Source organism: Daucus carota, chromosome 1 (assembly GCF_001625215.2).
Source record: "Daucus carota subsp. sativus chromosome 1, DH1 v3.0, whole genome shotgun sequence".
Taxonomy (NCBI): Eukaryota; Viridiplantae; Streptophyta; class Magnoliopsida; order Apiales; family Apiaceae; genus Daucus; species Daucus carota.
In genome coordinates this window covers 37,003,530-37,020,549 of record NC_030381.2, presented here as the reverse complement: position 1 = coordinate 37,020,549, position 17,020 = coordinate 37,003,530, and the positions used below count along the sequence as shown (strand labels likewise).

At 34.9% G+C, this 17,020-nt stretch overlaps 4 protein-coding genes across 6 annotated transcripts; 2 read left to right on the top strand and 2 right to left on the bottom strand.

Annotated features, from left to right (window-relative positions):
• Positions 1-416: 416 nt before the first annotated feature.
• Positions 417-4,479, bottom strand: LOC108214720 (putative F-box protein At2g16220). 3 transcript variants are annotated; one of them, XR_001805765.2, is made up of 2 exons: positions 2,943-4,479; positions 417-1,325 (listed from the first exon to the last, which is right to left on the bottom strand). XR_001805765.2 is itself a non-coding variant. In XM_017386879.1 (1 exon), the coding sequence occupies exon 1, from the start codon at positions 4,418-4,420 to the stop codon at positions 3,101-3,103; it is 1,320 nt and encodes a 439-aa protein (XP_017242368.1). In that variant the 5' UTR covers positions 4,421-4,479; the 3' UTR covers positions 2,811-3,100. The 3 variants fall into 3 exon arrangements, 1 of the variants encoding a protein (XP_017242368.1); XR_001805768.2 differs by having other exon boundaries at positions 417-1,313; XM_017386879.1 differs by lacking the exon at positions 417-1,325 and having other exon boundaries at positions 2,811-4,479.
• A 670-nt stretch (positions 4,480-5,149) lies between these two features.
• Positions 5,150-10,054, top strand: LOC108205140 (protein NRT1/ PTR FAMILY 8.3). Its single transcript, XM_017374950.2, has 5 exons — positions 5,150-5,374; positions 6,448-6,553; positions 6,642-6,859; positions 8,035-8,591; positions 8,981-10,054. Exons 1-5 carry the CDS (start codon positions 5,324-5,326, stop codon positions 9,798-9,800), a joined length of 1,752 nt encoding a protein of 583 aa, XP_017230439.1. The 5' UTR covers positions 5,150-5,323; the 3' UTR covers positions 9,801-10,054.
• Positions 9,951-11,049, bottom strand: LOC108205141 (short-chain dehydrogenase reductase ATA1-like). Its single transcript, XM_017374952.2, has 2 exons — positions 10,962-11,049; positions 9,951-10,884 (listed from the first exon to the last, which is right to left on the bottom strand). Exons 1-2 carry the CDS (start codon positions 10,994-10,996, stop codon positions 10,086-10,088), a joined length of 834 nt encoding a protein of 277 aa, XP_017230441.1. The 5' UTR covers positions 10,997-11,049; the 3' UTR covers positions 9,951-10,085.
• Positions 11,050-12,064: 1,015 nt separating this feature from the next.
• Positions 12,065-16,676, top strand: LOC108209708 (NADH dehydrogenase [ubiquinone] 1 beta subcomplex subunit 7). The gene is made up of 2 exons (XM_017380768.2): positions 12,065-12,446; positions 16,448-16,676. Exon 1 carries the CDS (start codon positions 12,135-12,137, stop codon positions 12,435-12,437), a length of 303 nt encoding a protein of 100 aa, XP_017236257.1. The 5' UTR covers positions 12,065-12,134; the 3' UTR covers positions 12,438-12,446; positions 16,448-16,676.
• The last annotated feature ends 344 nt before the right edge of the window (positions 16,677-17,020 follow it).

Below are 17,020 nucleotides of genomic sequence, written 5' to 3'. Positions count from 1 at the left end.
TTTTCAAATAAAGATTAATTTTGAACTCTTATATATAATCATTTTATATAGTCATTCTTATTGATAATCAAGTAAATATGATAGACAAATAAAAGAATGTAAAAATATTAAAACAAAGCATGCAAGTCTCACGAACTATTCTCTCAAAATAAAAAACCGTCACAAAATATGATAAATAAAATAATAATGCAACCAAAAAACTTATAGCCTTATGAAATAATACTAATAATATCCATTAAATAGATTAGTCTTTTAAAAAAAACCTTACAATTATAAGATAAAAGTGAACAAATTTTAAGATAAAATGCTTTTTGAAAGAGACAGAGTAAAATTTATTCACTTTTATCTTAAAATTAATCTAAATTAGGATATAAATTATGATTTTTTCGAAGGCAAAAACAAATTCCATTACTTTAAATCATCTTCCAAGATACAACTAAGATCAGGGGGACAGACTCCCCTTTAAAAATACAATACTAATATTTCAATAATGCTTCTGCACTCATCTATTACACTACTAAATGGTGAGTAGATTTTTTCTTGCTTCATCAGGACTGCATTCACTGCCTACTGGCTATTAGATTCGACCACAAACTGCAGGTGAGGCCTGGGATCACTGCCCACTGGCTATCAGATTCGACTACAAACTATGTTATTCGGACTCGGGTACGGAGTGTCGGACACGACACATATCCGAGTGTCGGACTTGAGAACTATGAAAATTGGGGACACGGGGACACTGTCCTATTCTTGGACACGGGTACGAGGACACATCGTACTATACTAATAAACAAGTATGGAAAGTTAGACATCTTAACAAAAAGTAACAATAGAACTCATATTAGACATGATTTTGTAAGGGATTTTGTAAATTAGGCGCCTTTTGTACTTAAATCCCATTCTTGCTTCTTTCTTTTTTCTCGCATATTTCTTTTGAATTGTAAGTTTTACTCATATTTGATTTTTAAATTGGTCAAAGAGTCCACATTTTAGTCAAAGGATCCGATACAAAATAAGTGTCGTGTCCGAGTGTCCAAGTGTCCGACACGGGTACGGCAACCTAGATAGAAGAGTCAGAGTAACATAGACTATAAACCGCAGGTGAGGCAGGGATCACCACTACCCTCACCACTGTCAACCTTAGCCTTAATCCAGCTTAACGACTCCTTTATCCCAATCGCTTCAGCATGATGAACCTCTGATCTACCTACAAAGCATATACTTGCTGCATATAATAACTCGCCTGAATAAAGCAACCTCACAATTGACCTTAACACTACCAGGATCTGGTTTAGATCATTGTTCAGTACTACCTGTTGAAACAACTGGCAAATGAAATTTAAAATCACATAACTACTGAAATATTTTAAGTGATCACATGCTAAAAGTATGAATTTTATGGATAAAAATCAAACTAAGCAATTCATGTATTAGACATAGATGAGGATGATTCTTTGTTCCAAAAAAAATAAAAATGAAACTGAATACATCGGAAACAAAGTATACAGATATCATATTAGACCTCCAAATACCAGACTAAAAACTAATCAATATCATTAAAATAAAATATAATTTTTATTATATTATAACTCAAAATAAGCACATATAAATAAAATGCTAAACACTTTTTTCCGGGCACTTTATCTGAAAACGCAGCACTCTCAAAGACTCAAACGGACCCTAAGTATATGACCACTATCATCACATTAAATTAGACATTTGGCTGTAACAGTGGGTGTAATATATGAAATAAGGAATACGTACCAAAATTTGGTATCAAAATTGCTAGTTTCCTTGCTTAAAACATAAACCGGTGGGAGTTGGTTTCAATTGTTCGAGGGAGACAGGTCATAAGTCATAACTATCTTCTGAGCCATGACTCCATCAAAATTCAAAAGTTCAGGATATACATATAAAATTGACAATTATCATAAATATATAGAAATTTAAGTTTTTTTTTTGAAAGCAATCTGTTTCATTTATTAATTTGCTAAATCAGCAAGTACATATGAATGTAACTAACCAAGAACATTACTCCCCATTTGGCCACTCTCTGGAAATGAACATGATACTCAAGCAAAGTTACAGACGAAATTTTAAGCCTAAATCCGTCATAAGTTTTCGAACTACAGGCATAATCAAAGCAGAGTTCTTTTCAAGCTAATATAATCTACTTCATCGCAGTTCAACCGGATACTTATTAGTAGACAATTGCTAGCTTAATTTTTGTCCAAAGAAATAAAATTCATGGTTTCAATATATTCAAACCGATACAGATACATCTGTCAAAAAAAAAACGATGCAGATACATACACTTATATTTCTCTTTCAAATCCTGTTTTCTATCTGGAGATACATATATGATATATATCTGTTTAATTATTGTGAAGGTTTGGCAGCAGACCTACATCATCTGCTCTCACTTGGCTCCTGGTTTTTCCTTGAATTGCTTTGCTCAAGCTTATACCAAGATAACTAGATAAGTAATCTTTTTCATCATACAACAGCAAAAAGGGAAAGTTAAAGTTGTGCTTGTGCGGACCTTCAAATTAGGGCTAGTTGAGAGATTGATGGTTCTGTATTCATGCAACAGTCAGAGGAATTTATTTTTTTGGTCAAGTTAACAGCCAGAGTAACTTTTTACCTGAACAAGTTCAGGTTATGTCTTATTTTTTCCAAATGTAAACAAACTTTACAATAACATACTAAACTTGAACCTTGCAAATTGCTTAAGTTAATCCAATAGCTAATATGGTTAATTATAGCACACACCAGTAGCATCTACATAGCCCAAAAAAATTTCCAAGAACTGAACAGAACAGGCAAGACTTATACCAGATATTTATCATGTCCAACTCATGGAAAGAAACATCAAATTATTCCACATAAAATTTCGAAAATGTGCAATAAACTGAGGGAAATGAAAGGAAAAAAACACTGACTGAGATGAGTAATGCCATCATTAACTGCCAGAATCTGAGGTATTTTCCTCATTATCATCTTCAGAATCTCTGTTTGTTTCCTCATTATCATCTTTAGAGATAATATTACTCCTCTCATTGTCTTCGAAATCAGCGGTTCTTTCTTCATTATCATCTTCTTAATTACTTTCCTCACTATCATCTGAAATAACAATAAAATCATCATAGACATTTTCCAAATTAATGCTAACTTCCTCACTAAAATCTTCTTCATCATCAGACCAATTGACTAGTTTTGATTTCGTGACTAAAAGCATCTGCTGGTTCTCTGTATACTTGAATACTGCATCGAAATCAGAAAAACGAACAGTATTAATCCTTCTGGCCTCTTTCTTGTCAAAATTATAGGAGAACCATTCACTATCAGGTACCAGTACCAGTAAGAATTCAACACTACTGAAAAGGCCCTTCACATACATGAGATGCACACCTACATCAATACTAAGCATGAAAGTCCATAATGCCTTAACTCTACCACCACGAAGGCATGCCTCGTCATCTAGTGTCCACAAGTTAAGTTTTCCACTGAGCTCCTTATCATCAGAGGTAATGACAGCAATAGAATCCTTGAAGTCAACAATTCGAGCGTCATAACATTCTTCACGAGGTTCATTGGAGCATCCGGGAAGTTTGATATCACAAATAAACACCTCCTTGTTTAGATCAAAAGCTATCATGCCATTATCTCCCGTGGTAAACAAAAATCCATGAAGGCATATATGAAATACATCTTCTTGGGGAAAATCAGTCAAGTTAGTCTCAATGTTTTGCCAAACATCTCTATTTGCAGAATATACCTGAGGAAAAATAGCACGAGATACAACCCTAACAACCTTAAAATCAAAATCAACGAGATCAAACCCGAAGCCTAAAGCAACTTTATCCGTATCATCACAATCGTACAGAGCATGCGAGGGAATGAGTTTGGATTGCCTGGTTGCGGGATTCCAAATGTATATATCAGTAGCTTTATCAGGAGCAGGGAAGCAATAATAAGCATCAATAGGAGCAGAGGGATCAACACAAACACAAACAATTCCGCAAACACAACCAACGGGAATACAGTTAGGCGTAAAAGGATAATCACCTCTGGAGAAAGGAAAATTAAGACTGGCTATATAATCATCAGTAGTTCCGAGTCGGAAGAGTGAATAGGAGCCGTCTTCTTCAAAATAAAGATCAGAATCTGCTCCTTGAAAAAGGCGTCCAATTAGAGTAGCGTTGTTATCATCCCCGGCGCTGTTGATAGTAATAGCATGACGTTGATAATGAGCTTTGATGAAACTAGGGTTTGAAATAAGAGAGTACCAAGATTTGGAAACGGCTTTGCATCGGAGTAGGTATTTTACAGGGAGCCTGGAAAGCACCTCGGTCAAAAGATCTTCATCTGTTAACATTTTGTACCCATCGTTTCTCTTCATCATATCAGTCCTTCCCATGGACCATGGTTTTAGCGTTTGGGGGTCGTCTTGAAAAGCTCGGCGGGCCGAGTTTTGAAAATAAAATTTATTTATCGAAAAATGAAGTACACTAGAAATCAGTATAGTCTAATATCCGGAAAATCGACGCATGTAATTAAAATATTTTCATACATGATTTCCGCAATAATTTCCTCCGTTTTGATTTGATTTGTTAATTGAGTTGGTTTTTTTGGGAAAAAAATTTAAAATGTTTTGCAGAAAAGTAACTTTTCAAGATTTTTAAATTATTTTTCAAGGATTTTTTAATGAAATATCCTAGAAAATACCAAAGTTATGTGTTTTATGATTCAAAAAGAAATCAATCAATTAAGTCTTAAAAAAATAAAATCAATCAGTTAAGATGCACATCGCTCATAAATTAAATAGATTATATTTTAGATTACGCTAAATTATGGATTTTTTTGTCATAAAACTCTATTAAAAATATTACTATTTTTAATCCAGCATGCGCCAATATTAACAAATCTGTACCGGCAGTTTTCTCTGATTGCATGTATTTTATATCAAATATCTATTCTGAAATAATTTATTTACTAGACGTTACAATACTCTATCATCCATTATCCGTTTGCACGTTAATTAATATCTACCCATGTTATCACGTAGATAAAGTAACGTAAGTAATAAAATATTAATATCATATGGAAAATAAATTCCTTTTAATTAAAAATAAAATACATGTCATCTGCAGTTGGACAGAGGGTCTCTGTTTCATCATACTTGGCGTATCTATATCTAACTCTTACTTTGAACAAGACTTGCAAGTTAATATTAGTCCTTCTCTACATATATTATTATCTACATACAGATAGTAGATAGATACACACATTCAAGCATAGAGCAAGATCCATTAGTCTGGTGATGGGTACCCAGGAAGAAGAGAGACTGCTCTTAGAAGATGGAATTCCTCAGGTAATTTCTCAGTTTCCCTTGTACCCTTTATGTAATTTGTGATTTTGTGTAACCCCTTGTGAGATTTTTATGCATTATGTGTTAAAGTTTTGATCTTTATTAGTAGATCAAGATCAAGTTGAAGATTTTTATGTTTGTGCAAGAGTGTGAATTGGGTTTGGATTATTGTTTAGTTCTTGGTTTTGGATCTCGGGTCTATGTATGATTGTTGATTTGTTTATCTGAAGTGAATTTTTTCTGTAGGATTTATTGTGTAGGCGAGATGGGGATTAGTTTTAGTTAAAGTGTTTGGCAGTTAACACTGTTTAGTGGAGGTTTTTTTGTATATATTGGAGGAAATATGTGAAGTGATAGCAAATATGCTAGAGGCCTAGCTGGAGTTTTGACCTGATTTCAGATTAATCAATAATATACTATTGCATCTTGTGGAGTGAATCACATTGTCGAGTCACATAAACTGTTAAGGTGGAGTATGGAATTATAATATTAGATCGTATTTGCTTTACAATAGGGTTTTGTTTTGCGCCATTGGTTAAGTTTTACGTTTTTACGGGTCCAACATTACCTATGGATAAGGAGATATAATTTATTATTAGAAGAAGAATTTGATGAATTTTTTTTTGAATTGATAATTGTTTTCTCTTGTCATCAGTTCTGATCCTTACTTTATATTAATTCTATTAATATTCTATCCGTGTACAATGCAAGATGATAATTACTAGCAATGATGCTGGCAAGAACTTTGGTGCTTTATTGTCATGCCATATGTAGCTCTAGTTCCACTTGCAAACTTATAACAGATGCATATTGTAGTTAATCATTGAATGATAGGAGAGGAGCTTGTATATAGCTTGCAGAACTTATACTATTCTTCACATGGTCTTGTCTGGCCTGTAAGTACTGTGCATTACAAGTTGATACTGTATCAAGGTAGTATTGCACTTGTTTAAGGTTAATAGTTCTGACATGCCACAAATGATTTATCTTTGAATGAGGATATGTCTATATGCCCAGTATCTGTGTTTGATAAATGATTTATTATGTAATGGAACAATAATATATAATGTCCTTAGGATGAAAGCAATGGGCTTTATACTGGAGATGGATCCGTCGATATCAAAGGCAACCCCGTGTTGAAAAGTAACACTGGAAATTGGAGAGCATGCCCTTTTATTCTTGGTAGGTTGGCATCACTCTTGTAATTTGTCCACTTTATCGGTATATGCCTATATGGTTACTTTTATTGCAATTTCGTTTTGGCCATTAGGTACGGAATGTTGCGAGCGGCTAGCATATTATGGTATTGCTACAAACCTCGTCAGTTATCTTACAAAAGAATTGCACGAAGGAAATGCTTCTGCTGCGAGAAATGTTACTACTTGGCAAGGAACTTGCTACTTGGCACCCTTGGTAGGAGCAATCTTAGCGGATACATGCTGGGGAAGATACTGGACAATTGCCGTCTTCTCTATAATCTATTTAGTTGTAAGTATTACATAAAGTGATCTATTGCTCCTGTAGTTGATATTGTGGAGGTTTTAATGGTGTATGCTGATACTGTTGGCTAGTATTAGCGTTATTGAACAACTAATATAAAACAGGTAAATGTTGGTTATGGTTCTCTTGGCAGAAATCTTAGACCGTTCCTGCACTTATATTGGTCTAGTGCATTATCGTCGGTTTCTCTCCGTGTCTTCAGTTCATTATATTAAGATCTTCATAAGTAGATATATTTCTTTAATGGCTTTCTTAAATTATATCTTAGTTACAATATAATAGAATTACTCCAGAACCTTAAGCCCCTGCTGCAATATTCTGTATCCGGTATGAGTTCATTTTGTATATTTCAAACTTATACCGGACCTAGTTCAATTTTTCATGTTGCGACTGTTAAGTTTGAAATAACACTTTATGGTTCTTGTGAGTCTTGCTGTCCATCAAGATTAAGGTCAGTATATTTATACAATGTTAATATAGAATACTGTAGTAAATGGGTTGCTGCATCTGTTATGCACTAATATGAATAATGCATAGACCTCAGATGAGGCCATAAAGTCTGTGTTCTTTAGTTAACTGGTTGATTAAATTATGCATAATTTACTGGCATCAATTAATAAATAGATACTCTATGGTAAATTCCGAGCAGAGAATTGCTTTTTACAGATGTTGATTAACTTCACCGCTATGTCTCCTTTGAGACTAAGCTTGACTGCTTTTTCTACAAGGAAAGTATTTGATCTTAGTAGTTGGTCCACACAATAGACCAGGAATCATAATCGCAAGTCACAACCCTTTTGGGGTTACATTAATTGCAACAAGGACCAACTCCCTTTTAGCAATATTTTTTTTCTCTCTACCTTTTGGAAATATTGTAATATGTGACAGTGTAACACAGATCTGATCACATATTCCATAAGCAATTTTTATTCCTTTTGCTATATACAGGAGAGCTTATGGCATCCTTGGTTCTTTGACTGAGCTGTATTAATATAGTTTCTACATGCCTCGGATTTTTATCGATTAAAGTAATTGACTGATATTTGGTGTATGCCGTGTCTGTAATTCATATTTTAGTTTGATAGGAGTATATTTAAAATGAAGCTTATATTTGTAACTTGTATCAGTTTCTTAATCCCTTGCATTTGCACCATGTTGAACAGGGAATGTGCACACTAACTCTCTCAGCATCAATTCCTGTTTTTATGCCTGCTGAGTGTGTTGATGGTATATGCCCTCCAGCTACACCTGCTCAGTACGTCGTGTTGTTCTTTGGTCTATATCTGATCGCTCTAGGAACCGGTGGGATCAAACCTTGTGTTTCGTCCTTTGGTGCAGATCAGTTTGATGATACAGATGAAATTGAGAGCATAAAGAAGGGATCCTTTTTTAATTGGTTTTATTTCTCTATCAATATAGGTGCTTTAGTTTCAAGTAGTGTGATAGTGTGGATTCAAGACAATGCTGGTTGGGGTCTTGGTTTTGGCATTCCTGCATTGTTTATGGGCATCGCTATTATAAGTTTCTTTGCTGGAACGCCTCTTTATAGATTTCAGAAACCTGGGGGAAGCCCCATTACTAGAATGTGTCAGGTTTTGGTTGCTTCATTCCGCAAATGGGATGTAGCGGTCCCCAGTAACAGTAGACTCCTGTTTGAAACACAAGACAAAACATCAGCAATTGAAGGAAGTAGGAAACTGGGCCATACTGATGAGCTGACGTAATCATCTTGGCTCTTCCTTGAAATACTATTTTATTTCTTTACTAGTGTCCCTTTGTCATCTCAGCATCAGAGTTATACTCAGATTTTATATTTTAATTTATAATTATTTTTCTGTTAGGCGATTATATCTTTTATTTATTGTGAAAATGCAAGTGCGTGTGGTAAGTTGGTATGTAGTGTCAACACGCGCGGCTTTTTCTGGTGTAGTTTTGGTCTATCTCTATAATGTACCATAAAACCAGATACAATCTGAAGTGTATATCTCATTGTAAATTTTATTGGCAAGTTTAAAAGCATGCGACCTTTTGCCTTGAACTTTCAACTCTTATTTGCTAAATCCTTAGCGATAGCACTAGCTAATTAATAATATTATGTTCCTTCTGCAGCTGCCTTGATAAAGCTGCTGTAATCTCTGATGAAGAAAACAGAACAGGGGAATATTCTAATCCTTGGAGACTCTGCACAGTAACACAGGTTGAAGAATTGAAGATTTTGATCCGCATGTTTCCTATCTGGGCGACCGGAATTGTCTTTTCCGCTGTTTATGCACAAATGTCTACAATGTTTGTGGAACAAGGGCTCATGATGGACACAAGGATTGGTTCATTTGAAATTCCGGCTGCTTCTCTTTCAAGTTTCGATGTCATCAGTGTTATTTTCTGGGTGCCAGTTTATGATGCATTCCTTGTTCCTATTGCTAGAAAATTTACCGGCAATGGTAGGGGTTTCTCGGAACTGCAAAGGATGGGAATTGGCCTTTTTATCTCAGTCTTGTGCATGTCAGCCGCTGCTCTGGTGGAGATTAAGCGACTCCAACTTGCAAGGGACCTTGACTTGGTTGACAAAGCTGTTCCGGTTCCTCTTAGTATCTTCTGGCAAATACCACAGTATTTCTTGTTAGGGGCTGCCGAAATATTCACTTTCATCGGACAGCTTGAATTTTTCTACGATCAGTCCCCTGATGCAATGCGCAGTCTATGCAGTGCTTTATCTCTTTTGACAACGTCCTTGGGGAACTACTTGAGTTCCTTTATCGTGACTGTGGTAATCTCTTTAACTACTCAAGGGGGAAATGCAGGTTGGATACCAGACAACTTAAACAAAGGACATCTTGATTATTTCTTTTGGCTGTTGGCTGGACTCAGCTTAGCCAACATGGTTATATATATATTCTGTGCCAAAATATACAAGTCCAAGGTGAGATGATTGTTCAATTCCGAGGAACGATGCTTATTTGTATCACACACAGTTGAAGGACAAACCTAGTTTGTACAAGTAGGTCTCCACTGAAACCCTAGGTACAGCTCTTGAATTTGTCTTCTTTGTATATTTCTAATATTAAAGGAACATGCTAGATAATAAGAAAAGAAATTTGGTTTTAAAGGATTCTTGATAACTTTAAACATTCGTTTGGAAATTTTTACATTTGCTGTGGAAATGAAAAATGCAGTTGCTTTACTTGTTGCTTGTCTCGTTTATTTGGATTGAAGTTCAGTCTTGGTATATGAATGCCATTAGGTTGTTAGCAGCAGTATACCCCCCATCAATGATAAGATTGTGGCCTGTTATAAATCCAGCCTCATCACTAGCTAGAAACAGAACTGCATATGCAGCATCCTCTAACTTTCCACCTCTACCACGCAGCAGGCTTGCCCGTTCCCCCACAATCTTAGTCACATCTTCAGCATCAATATCATTCCTATTCAAAGCTAATCTATATGCATTCACTAGCATCTCTGAGGGAACGCCATGGGGCACAACACAGTTTACTCGGATCCCATGCACCCCTAACTCACAAGCACTGCTCCTCACTACACCAATAATAGCCTCTTTTGACAATGTGTATGGATGTGATCCCAGCCCGCCCAGGAATGCTGCTGAGCTTGAGGTGCATATTATAGAACCCCCTTTCCCTGCTGCAACCATAGCTCGTCCAGCGTGCTTTATTCCATGAACCACCCCATTCAGATTGATTGATAACAGAGCAGCCATTTCATCCATTTTAAGTTTAGTGATGCTCCCTCCAAAGCCCGGAATGCCTGCATTGTTAAACATGATGTCTACTTTCCCTTTCCAGTCTAGCGCTAACTGGACTGCAGCTTCAACATCAGATTCTTTTGAGACATCGCAATGTATGTAGCGACCTCCAATAGAATCAGCTAGACTCGATCCAAGTTCATCTAGTATATCTGCAATCACTACATGAGCTCCATGTTCAGCTAATAACTTTGCAGTTGCAGCACCAATTCCTCTTGCAGCTCCTGTTATTACAGCAACTTTGCCATCCACCCTAGTAAAAAAAACCAGCAGAAGTTAAAAAATGGGCTAAAAAAGCACAGTTTGATGATATATATGCTATGTTATAACCTTTTGTATGATGTACACTCTGCTTTCTTATCCATAGGACTGGTTGTATTCTCAAGTTTATATGCATAAATGTTATAGATGGCTATATGGTATGATGCTATCATATATAGGCAGGAAAAAATTAGAAATGATTAGGTCTATTACTTTTCTTTTTACACACTCTTTTTATTTCTGCAACCACTTCCAAACTGTGAGCTCCATGTTGGAGTTCTTTTCATGGCTACTCTAATTTCAACCTAGCAATATTGGCAACAAGTAACAACAGCTAAACTACTTCATCTTCAGGGACACTACCTAATAACTGAATGTAGACATGATGTGTGTCTTATCCCATGAAATTTATTAGACCTGGGTTTCTAAAAAATTATTTCAAATTTATTAGACCTAGGAACATATACAATAATATTAGATCCCGCATATTATTAAATCCTGCTGTGTAGACATGTAAATCAAAATAAGCTACTTGTCTACCAAGTTACTTTGGGTTTAAATTTTGGAGCATCTTGCATTATTCACAAAATAAATTCTTTTCAAATAAAGTTAATGCCAGATATATCAAAAGAAAAATGCCACCTCACAATGTGTTCTTCCTCCCCCAAAACTACTTAGGTAATGTTTGGGGTTGCTGTTGCAGACATAACAACAGTTTTTTGCTGAAAAGCAGATGAAAAACTGTTTGGTAAATATAAAAGCAGCTTTTAACTGAAAAGCTGCTTTTAGAAAAAGCAGGACCTCCCATGCTTTTTGGAAAAAGCTGTTTTCCGCTTTTGCAGAAACTGTTACAAATTTCATTATCAAACCTCACCAAAAAAATTATTATTTTTATATTATAACTCAAAATAAGCAATTACCAAACAGTTATTTGGTTTCTACAACAGTACTTTTTTTACCAGCACTTTTTCTGACCGCACAGTAATTTTTAATAGCACTCCCAAACAGAGCCTTAGCAATATATGATTAGTTTCACTTAATAATAAAATCCATATATATCTAAATCATCCAATTAAAAAATCAAGAAATGGAAAATAGACATAAAAATTTGGAATTTGAATCACGTGCCTTGCTCGTGACCATCCCCACTCCATTTGACAACCCAATTTCTAAACAAATTGGGGCAGAAAACATAGCAAACTAAATTGAGGGCAATCACGACAAAAAAGTCTACACAGAAAAATGGAAGAAGTGCCCCTTGGATCATCGAAGAAGATGATAGCAACCCAACAAGAAATGGTGGATAACCGCGTCCCAATCCCATACAGAGACCAGTGTGCCCATCTCCTCATTCCCCTCAACAAGTGTCGCCAATCTGAGTTTTATCTGCCATGGAAGTGTGAGAATGAGCGCCACTCTTATGAGAAGTGTGAGTATGAGCTTGTTATGGAGAGGATGCTGCAGATGCAGAAGATTAAACAGAACCAGGAGCTCAAGAAGTCTGATGGGGTCCCTCTTATTCCCTCCACTGCTAATGCTTCTTGATTTTTAAAGGTCAGATCTTTTCTTGTTTTTTGTGGTTTTGGTGTGATTTGGGTGATGGGTTTTGTTGGGTGTTGGATTTTCTTATGTGGGCTTTTTGATTGGATTGATTTGGTTGTTTTTGATTAATTTCTGTGAGTTTAGATGAAATTATTTGGTTAATTGATGTCATTTTGGTTGAATGAGTTTTAACTTTTAGTGGGTTGCCATGCTTGATTTTTTGGAGGATTTGGGGATGTATTGGTAGCGGGTTAACGTCTATTTCCTTGCCCCGTGTTGTCAGTGACAATGTTATAGGTTTGAATCCTGTAATGGAAGGGGTTAGCTAAGATTTTCCCAGATTAATGGTTAGTTCTTTCTGGCCAGTTGAGTTTGAGTTCTGATAGTGAGTTGGTTAATGGGCACTTTTTGTTTTGTCGATTTTGTATAGGGGCTAAGAATAGTTGGGTCAGGGCCGGTTTTTGAGGCGTGCAAGGTGGGCGACGGCACAGGGCCTCAAAACTATAGGGGCCTCAAAATTTAGAAATCAATGTTTTATTTAATAAAATTAAATTTCGAAAATGAATTTGAAAATTAAAAATTATATATTTATTTTAATTCTGTTTATTTATAGATAAATAATTACATAAATCTAATAGATTAGTTTATTATGTCTATTTGCATTTTAAATCTTTTATGTTGTATCTTTACTTTTTATATAATAATTTCTCTTTTATTAAATGTTTTCATAATGTTTTTTACATATGATATTTTTTCATATGTACTATAAATTTCATTCTTTTCAATGACATATAGATATATCTCATATAAATTCATATTAATTTTGTTTAAAATATTAAAATTACTATTATTTAATAACATTATTTATCTTATTTTAAGTGACATGTTTTAATTTTATAAAAAAATAATATTTTTATTATTTATTTATTTTTATAATATACATATTTTTTATTATTATTTGAGGCCTAATTCATATTATAGCACAGGGCCCCAAAATTCTCCCAGACGGCCCTGAGTTGGGTGGTCTGAATATGAACATTGAGAGAGCCAATGTTGCTACATTTACTTTTTTAATGGGCGCATTAGCTATTATTAGTTGTATGTTGTGCATAATTGTTAGTTGTTTCTAAGTATTAGAATTTTGTTTGCCTTTAGGTTCTTAGAACCGATACATTGTTGCTTATTCCGATTAAACTATCTGAGATCGAAAATAGTGAAGCAACAATGTTGTTGTGCATAATGATTGGCTGTTTAAAAGTATGTCAATATATTTAGTTCTTAGGTCGGTTGTGTTCTTTTGGTAGAAATGGGATGAAAGTTTGTGAAGACAATAAGTTGTAAGCAAAAGAATGATGAAGGTGATTAGAGCTGAGTAGATGATAGAGTATAGTCCACTTTTCAACATTCAACTCTGCAATCATGTTAAACAGTCATCCATTCATCAGTACTCATTTCACCAATTTTCATGATTGACATTCATATATATTTTGTTCATCTCAATAAGTGTGTTCAGTGATAGCTTACAGCCCAATAAAAAGGACCACGTCATTAGGTAAGAGAATGAGCTCCAAAACTACCTAAATAATCCTGTCAATTCCACCGAGGAAAGTTCCTCTTGAACTCGGTTTGATCTCAATTTCTGATATGTCTTGGTATTTAGAGCAGCATGATTGTAAAGCAGCGAAATTGGTCAGTTCATTGGATGCAAAATTTGAGGTATGCGTTCATAATCAGCTCTTTAGCATCGACATCAATGGATGTCATGAACAAGAGAAGTGGAAATGTGAGTGACCAGTCACGAATTTTTTATTGGTTCAAGGAAACTACATTTGAATTCGTTTCCTTCAAGTGGTATTCCTGTGTAGATGATTTCCTAGTGTTGATGAACTGGGGGTGAATAGAGGGCCTAATGCTCCACTATATGGTGGAGAGGGGGGATGGTTTATCTAGAGTTTCAAACTTGTTTCTACTGGAATTACAAAATCAAGTTTGAACAATGTGCAGGTCTATAGTTTCCTTTGCACTTATATTGTGTTTATTTGTTCTATATTTTTTGAGTTTCCTACTTTTTGTTGTTTGGTATTGAGTCTTGACTTGGTTCACGACCTATCTTTAGTAAAAGCACCTTGCTACTGATCTCTGTATATGTGCCCTTGGTTCTTCATTATTTCCCAAGTACCCATGGCGGACACTTGACACTTGGACATGGGCATGGACATGGACACTCAAACACGTATTTAAGGCCAGAGACTTGTATATTCTATCGAAAAACATTGTCGGCACTTGGACACATATCCATGTTGCTGAGATACATATCAAGAATCTGAATGATCAATTATCAATTACAGAAGTTATTTAAGGGTGCAGTTAGTGGTTAAAGTGTGATGTGGCATGGACATCAACCTTAGGTTTAATATTGGATCCTGCTTTGTGCTTTCTATAGATCGCATCCTTAATATGCTTTCAAAAATTATTGGAGACCTAAATACTAACAAGTTCGATACAAAACAAAAATTAGTTTAAAACTCAGAACATAAAAAGCAAATTTAAATAAATAATGTAATGTGCAAACGTGGAATTGGACCTGCAATACCATTTTAAAACAAGAGCTTTGTAATTTCAACAGTCACCAACTTCAAAGTTCCCAGCAAAAAGCCGTTCTGAAAATTTACAAGATCTTCCTTCCTTCTTTCCACTGTATAATGGAACCTTAGGCCCTCTATTTGCAGAATCCAACTCTCTATGTGATTTCCACTGATTTGAAACCCAAGAATCCTCATTTTAGTGGCATTATGTTCATTGTCATTAGTTGATGACGATAAGGATGAACTAGGTGGTCTCACTCCTTCAATATAAATTTTGTGATACAAGTTTCGCTAAAAATTACTAAAACGGATAAGTTCAGCAGTGTTTTTGTGAAAAGTGACCAGATTATTTGAGAAACTTCCGAGTGCACTCTCATATCCTTTAGAGTTGGCGCTTTTGTCAGATTTCGAGCTATGAAGTGAAGTGAAAAACCACACTTTGATATTTTTGAGCTGAATAAGTATGATATTAATGGGGATTACTGGAACTTAGAGTTTTTGAGACTGGAAATGAATTAATGATTAGTTGACATTGCTAGATATTCGAATCATTGGAAAGTGAATGGGAGTGGTTCACACTATAGGAGATAGATCGACTCTGAATGTGAGTTGTAGATAGCTTGCTTTTAATTCATAACTTATAGTTATGTACTATCTTCCTGGTTGCAGTAATGATTTAGCAGATACTAATTTCAAAGAATGGTCATTTGATTTAGAAATAAAATAGATAGTTGTGGTTTGTTTATAGAACATTAATACAAGGTGGATCTGTTATTGAATTTTTTTTATTTTTTATTTTTTGTGGGGGACTGTGGGGGAGGGGGATAATTTTTGGGGACGCACCGTCGCCCCCTCATGTTTTCTATAGTTGGAGTGCATGAAGTTGGGAGTGAACATAATGAAATATCTATTTGATTTACCCTCATTTTTGTTCCTTACATCCTTTTTTCTAAAAAGCTTGTTAACAATTTTCATTCCATTCCATTCCTATTGCATGCACTTCGAATAAATACAACATTTTATTTATTTTTAATTATTTTGAGGGCGCTTCTAAATATTTGTCAGAAACTAGTAAGAAAACAACTTTTTCTGAGAGCCCTTCCTAGGTCCGCCTCTTACGAACTTTTTCGAGCAGTATTAAATTGTAACATACTTAAAAGCAGAACATGTAGTACTGTATTTTTGTTTATTAGAAGTTTTTGAGATATTTAATGTATCCAGTTTCATCAAAGCTTTTCTGCTAGTCCTCATTTACTTTATGAGGCCTTAGATTTAGGTTTTGATGACTTCTTTTGAAATCAGCCTTGCCAAAGCATATTATTACCTTGTAATTTAGATGTCTTGTCTATTAATTTTCAACTCACTTCAATTGTTTTTCTTAATTTTAAACTTTAGACAATTTGCTAATTTTTGGTTCAACTTCAACAGGAATTGCAGCGATGTTGAATCTGAGGACTTGTATTCCTGGATGATTGCTGACTTGTTTTGGTATCAAACATATTTGGAAATCTTTGTCTGTATTCTATAATGTGGAAGACCAATTTCTTCTCCTCATTCAGTTCATGAATAAAAATAATGCTACTAATTGACATACTCTTTTTATTACTTGATAGTTCATTGTGGTGCCTCGTGCTTTTATGGAAGAAGCTTTAAAGAATATGATGGATTTTAATTAGAATTAGCATGCAAATGGCCTAGACCAGTAGACCACAGCATAATGCAAATAATAGTTCTGAATTCTTATTATCGCTGTGGATGCTTCATCAGGATCCTAATCCAGCTATACATGCTTTCTTGCCAAAATCAACTCTAAGGATCTTCAGTTTTTAGCAACTATATCAAGCAAGTTACAATTAGATCGGATTCGTCTCCTTTCAACCTGACATTCTAAGTGGCAGTTTGGCTAATCTTATTTTTTAGAAATAAGGGCTTTTTTTTTTTTTTTTGAAAAGCAAGGGCTTATTTCTTGAGGAAAGTAGTTTTTATTTTTTTTTTAAATAA

Bases quoted from the DNA above. Each gene is read 5' to 3' on its own strand.
- LOC108214720 (XM_017386879.1), bottom strand. From the start codon at position 4,420: ATGGGAAGGACTGATATGATGAAGAGAAACGATGGGTACAAAATGTTA.
- LOC108209708 (XM_017380768.2), top strand. From the start codon at position 12,135: ATGGAAGAAGTGCCCCTTGGATCATCGAAGAAGATGATAGCAACCCAA.
- LOC108205140 (XM_017374950.2), top strand. From the start codon at position 5,324: ATGGGTACCCAGGAAGAAGAGAGACTGCTCTTAGAAGATGGAATTCCT. The intron at 5,375-6,447 runs GTAATTTCTCAG...TAATGTCCTTAG, and splicing joins TAGAAGATGGAATTCCTCAG to GATGAAAGCAATGGGCTTTA. The intron at 8,592-8,980 runs GTAATCATCTTG...TTCCTTCTGCAG, and splicing joins GGCCATACTGATGAGCTGAC to CTGCCTTGATAAAGCTGCTG.
- LOC108205141 (XM_017374952.2), bottom strand. From the start codon at position 10,996: ATGGATAAGAAAGCAGAGTGTACATCATACAAAAG. The intron at 10,885-10,961 runs GTTATAACATAG...TTTTTTTACTAG, and splicing joins GAGTGTACATCATACAAAAG to GGTGGATGGCAAAGTTGCTG.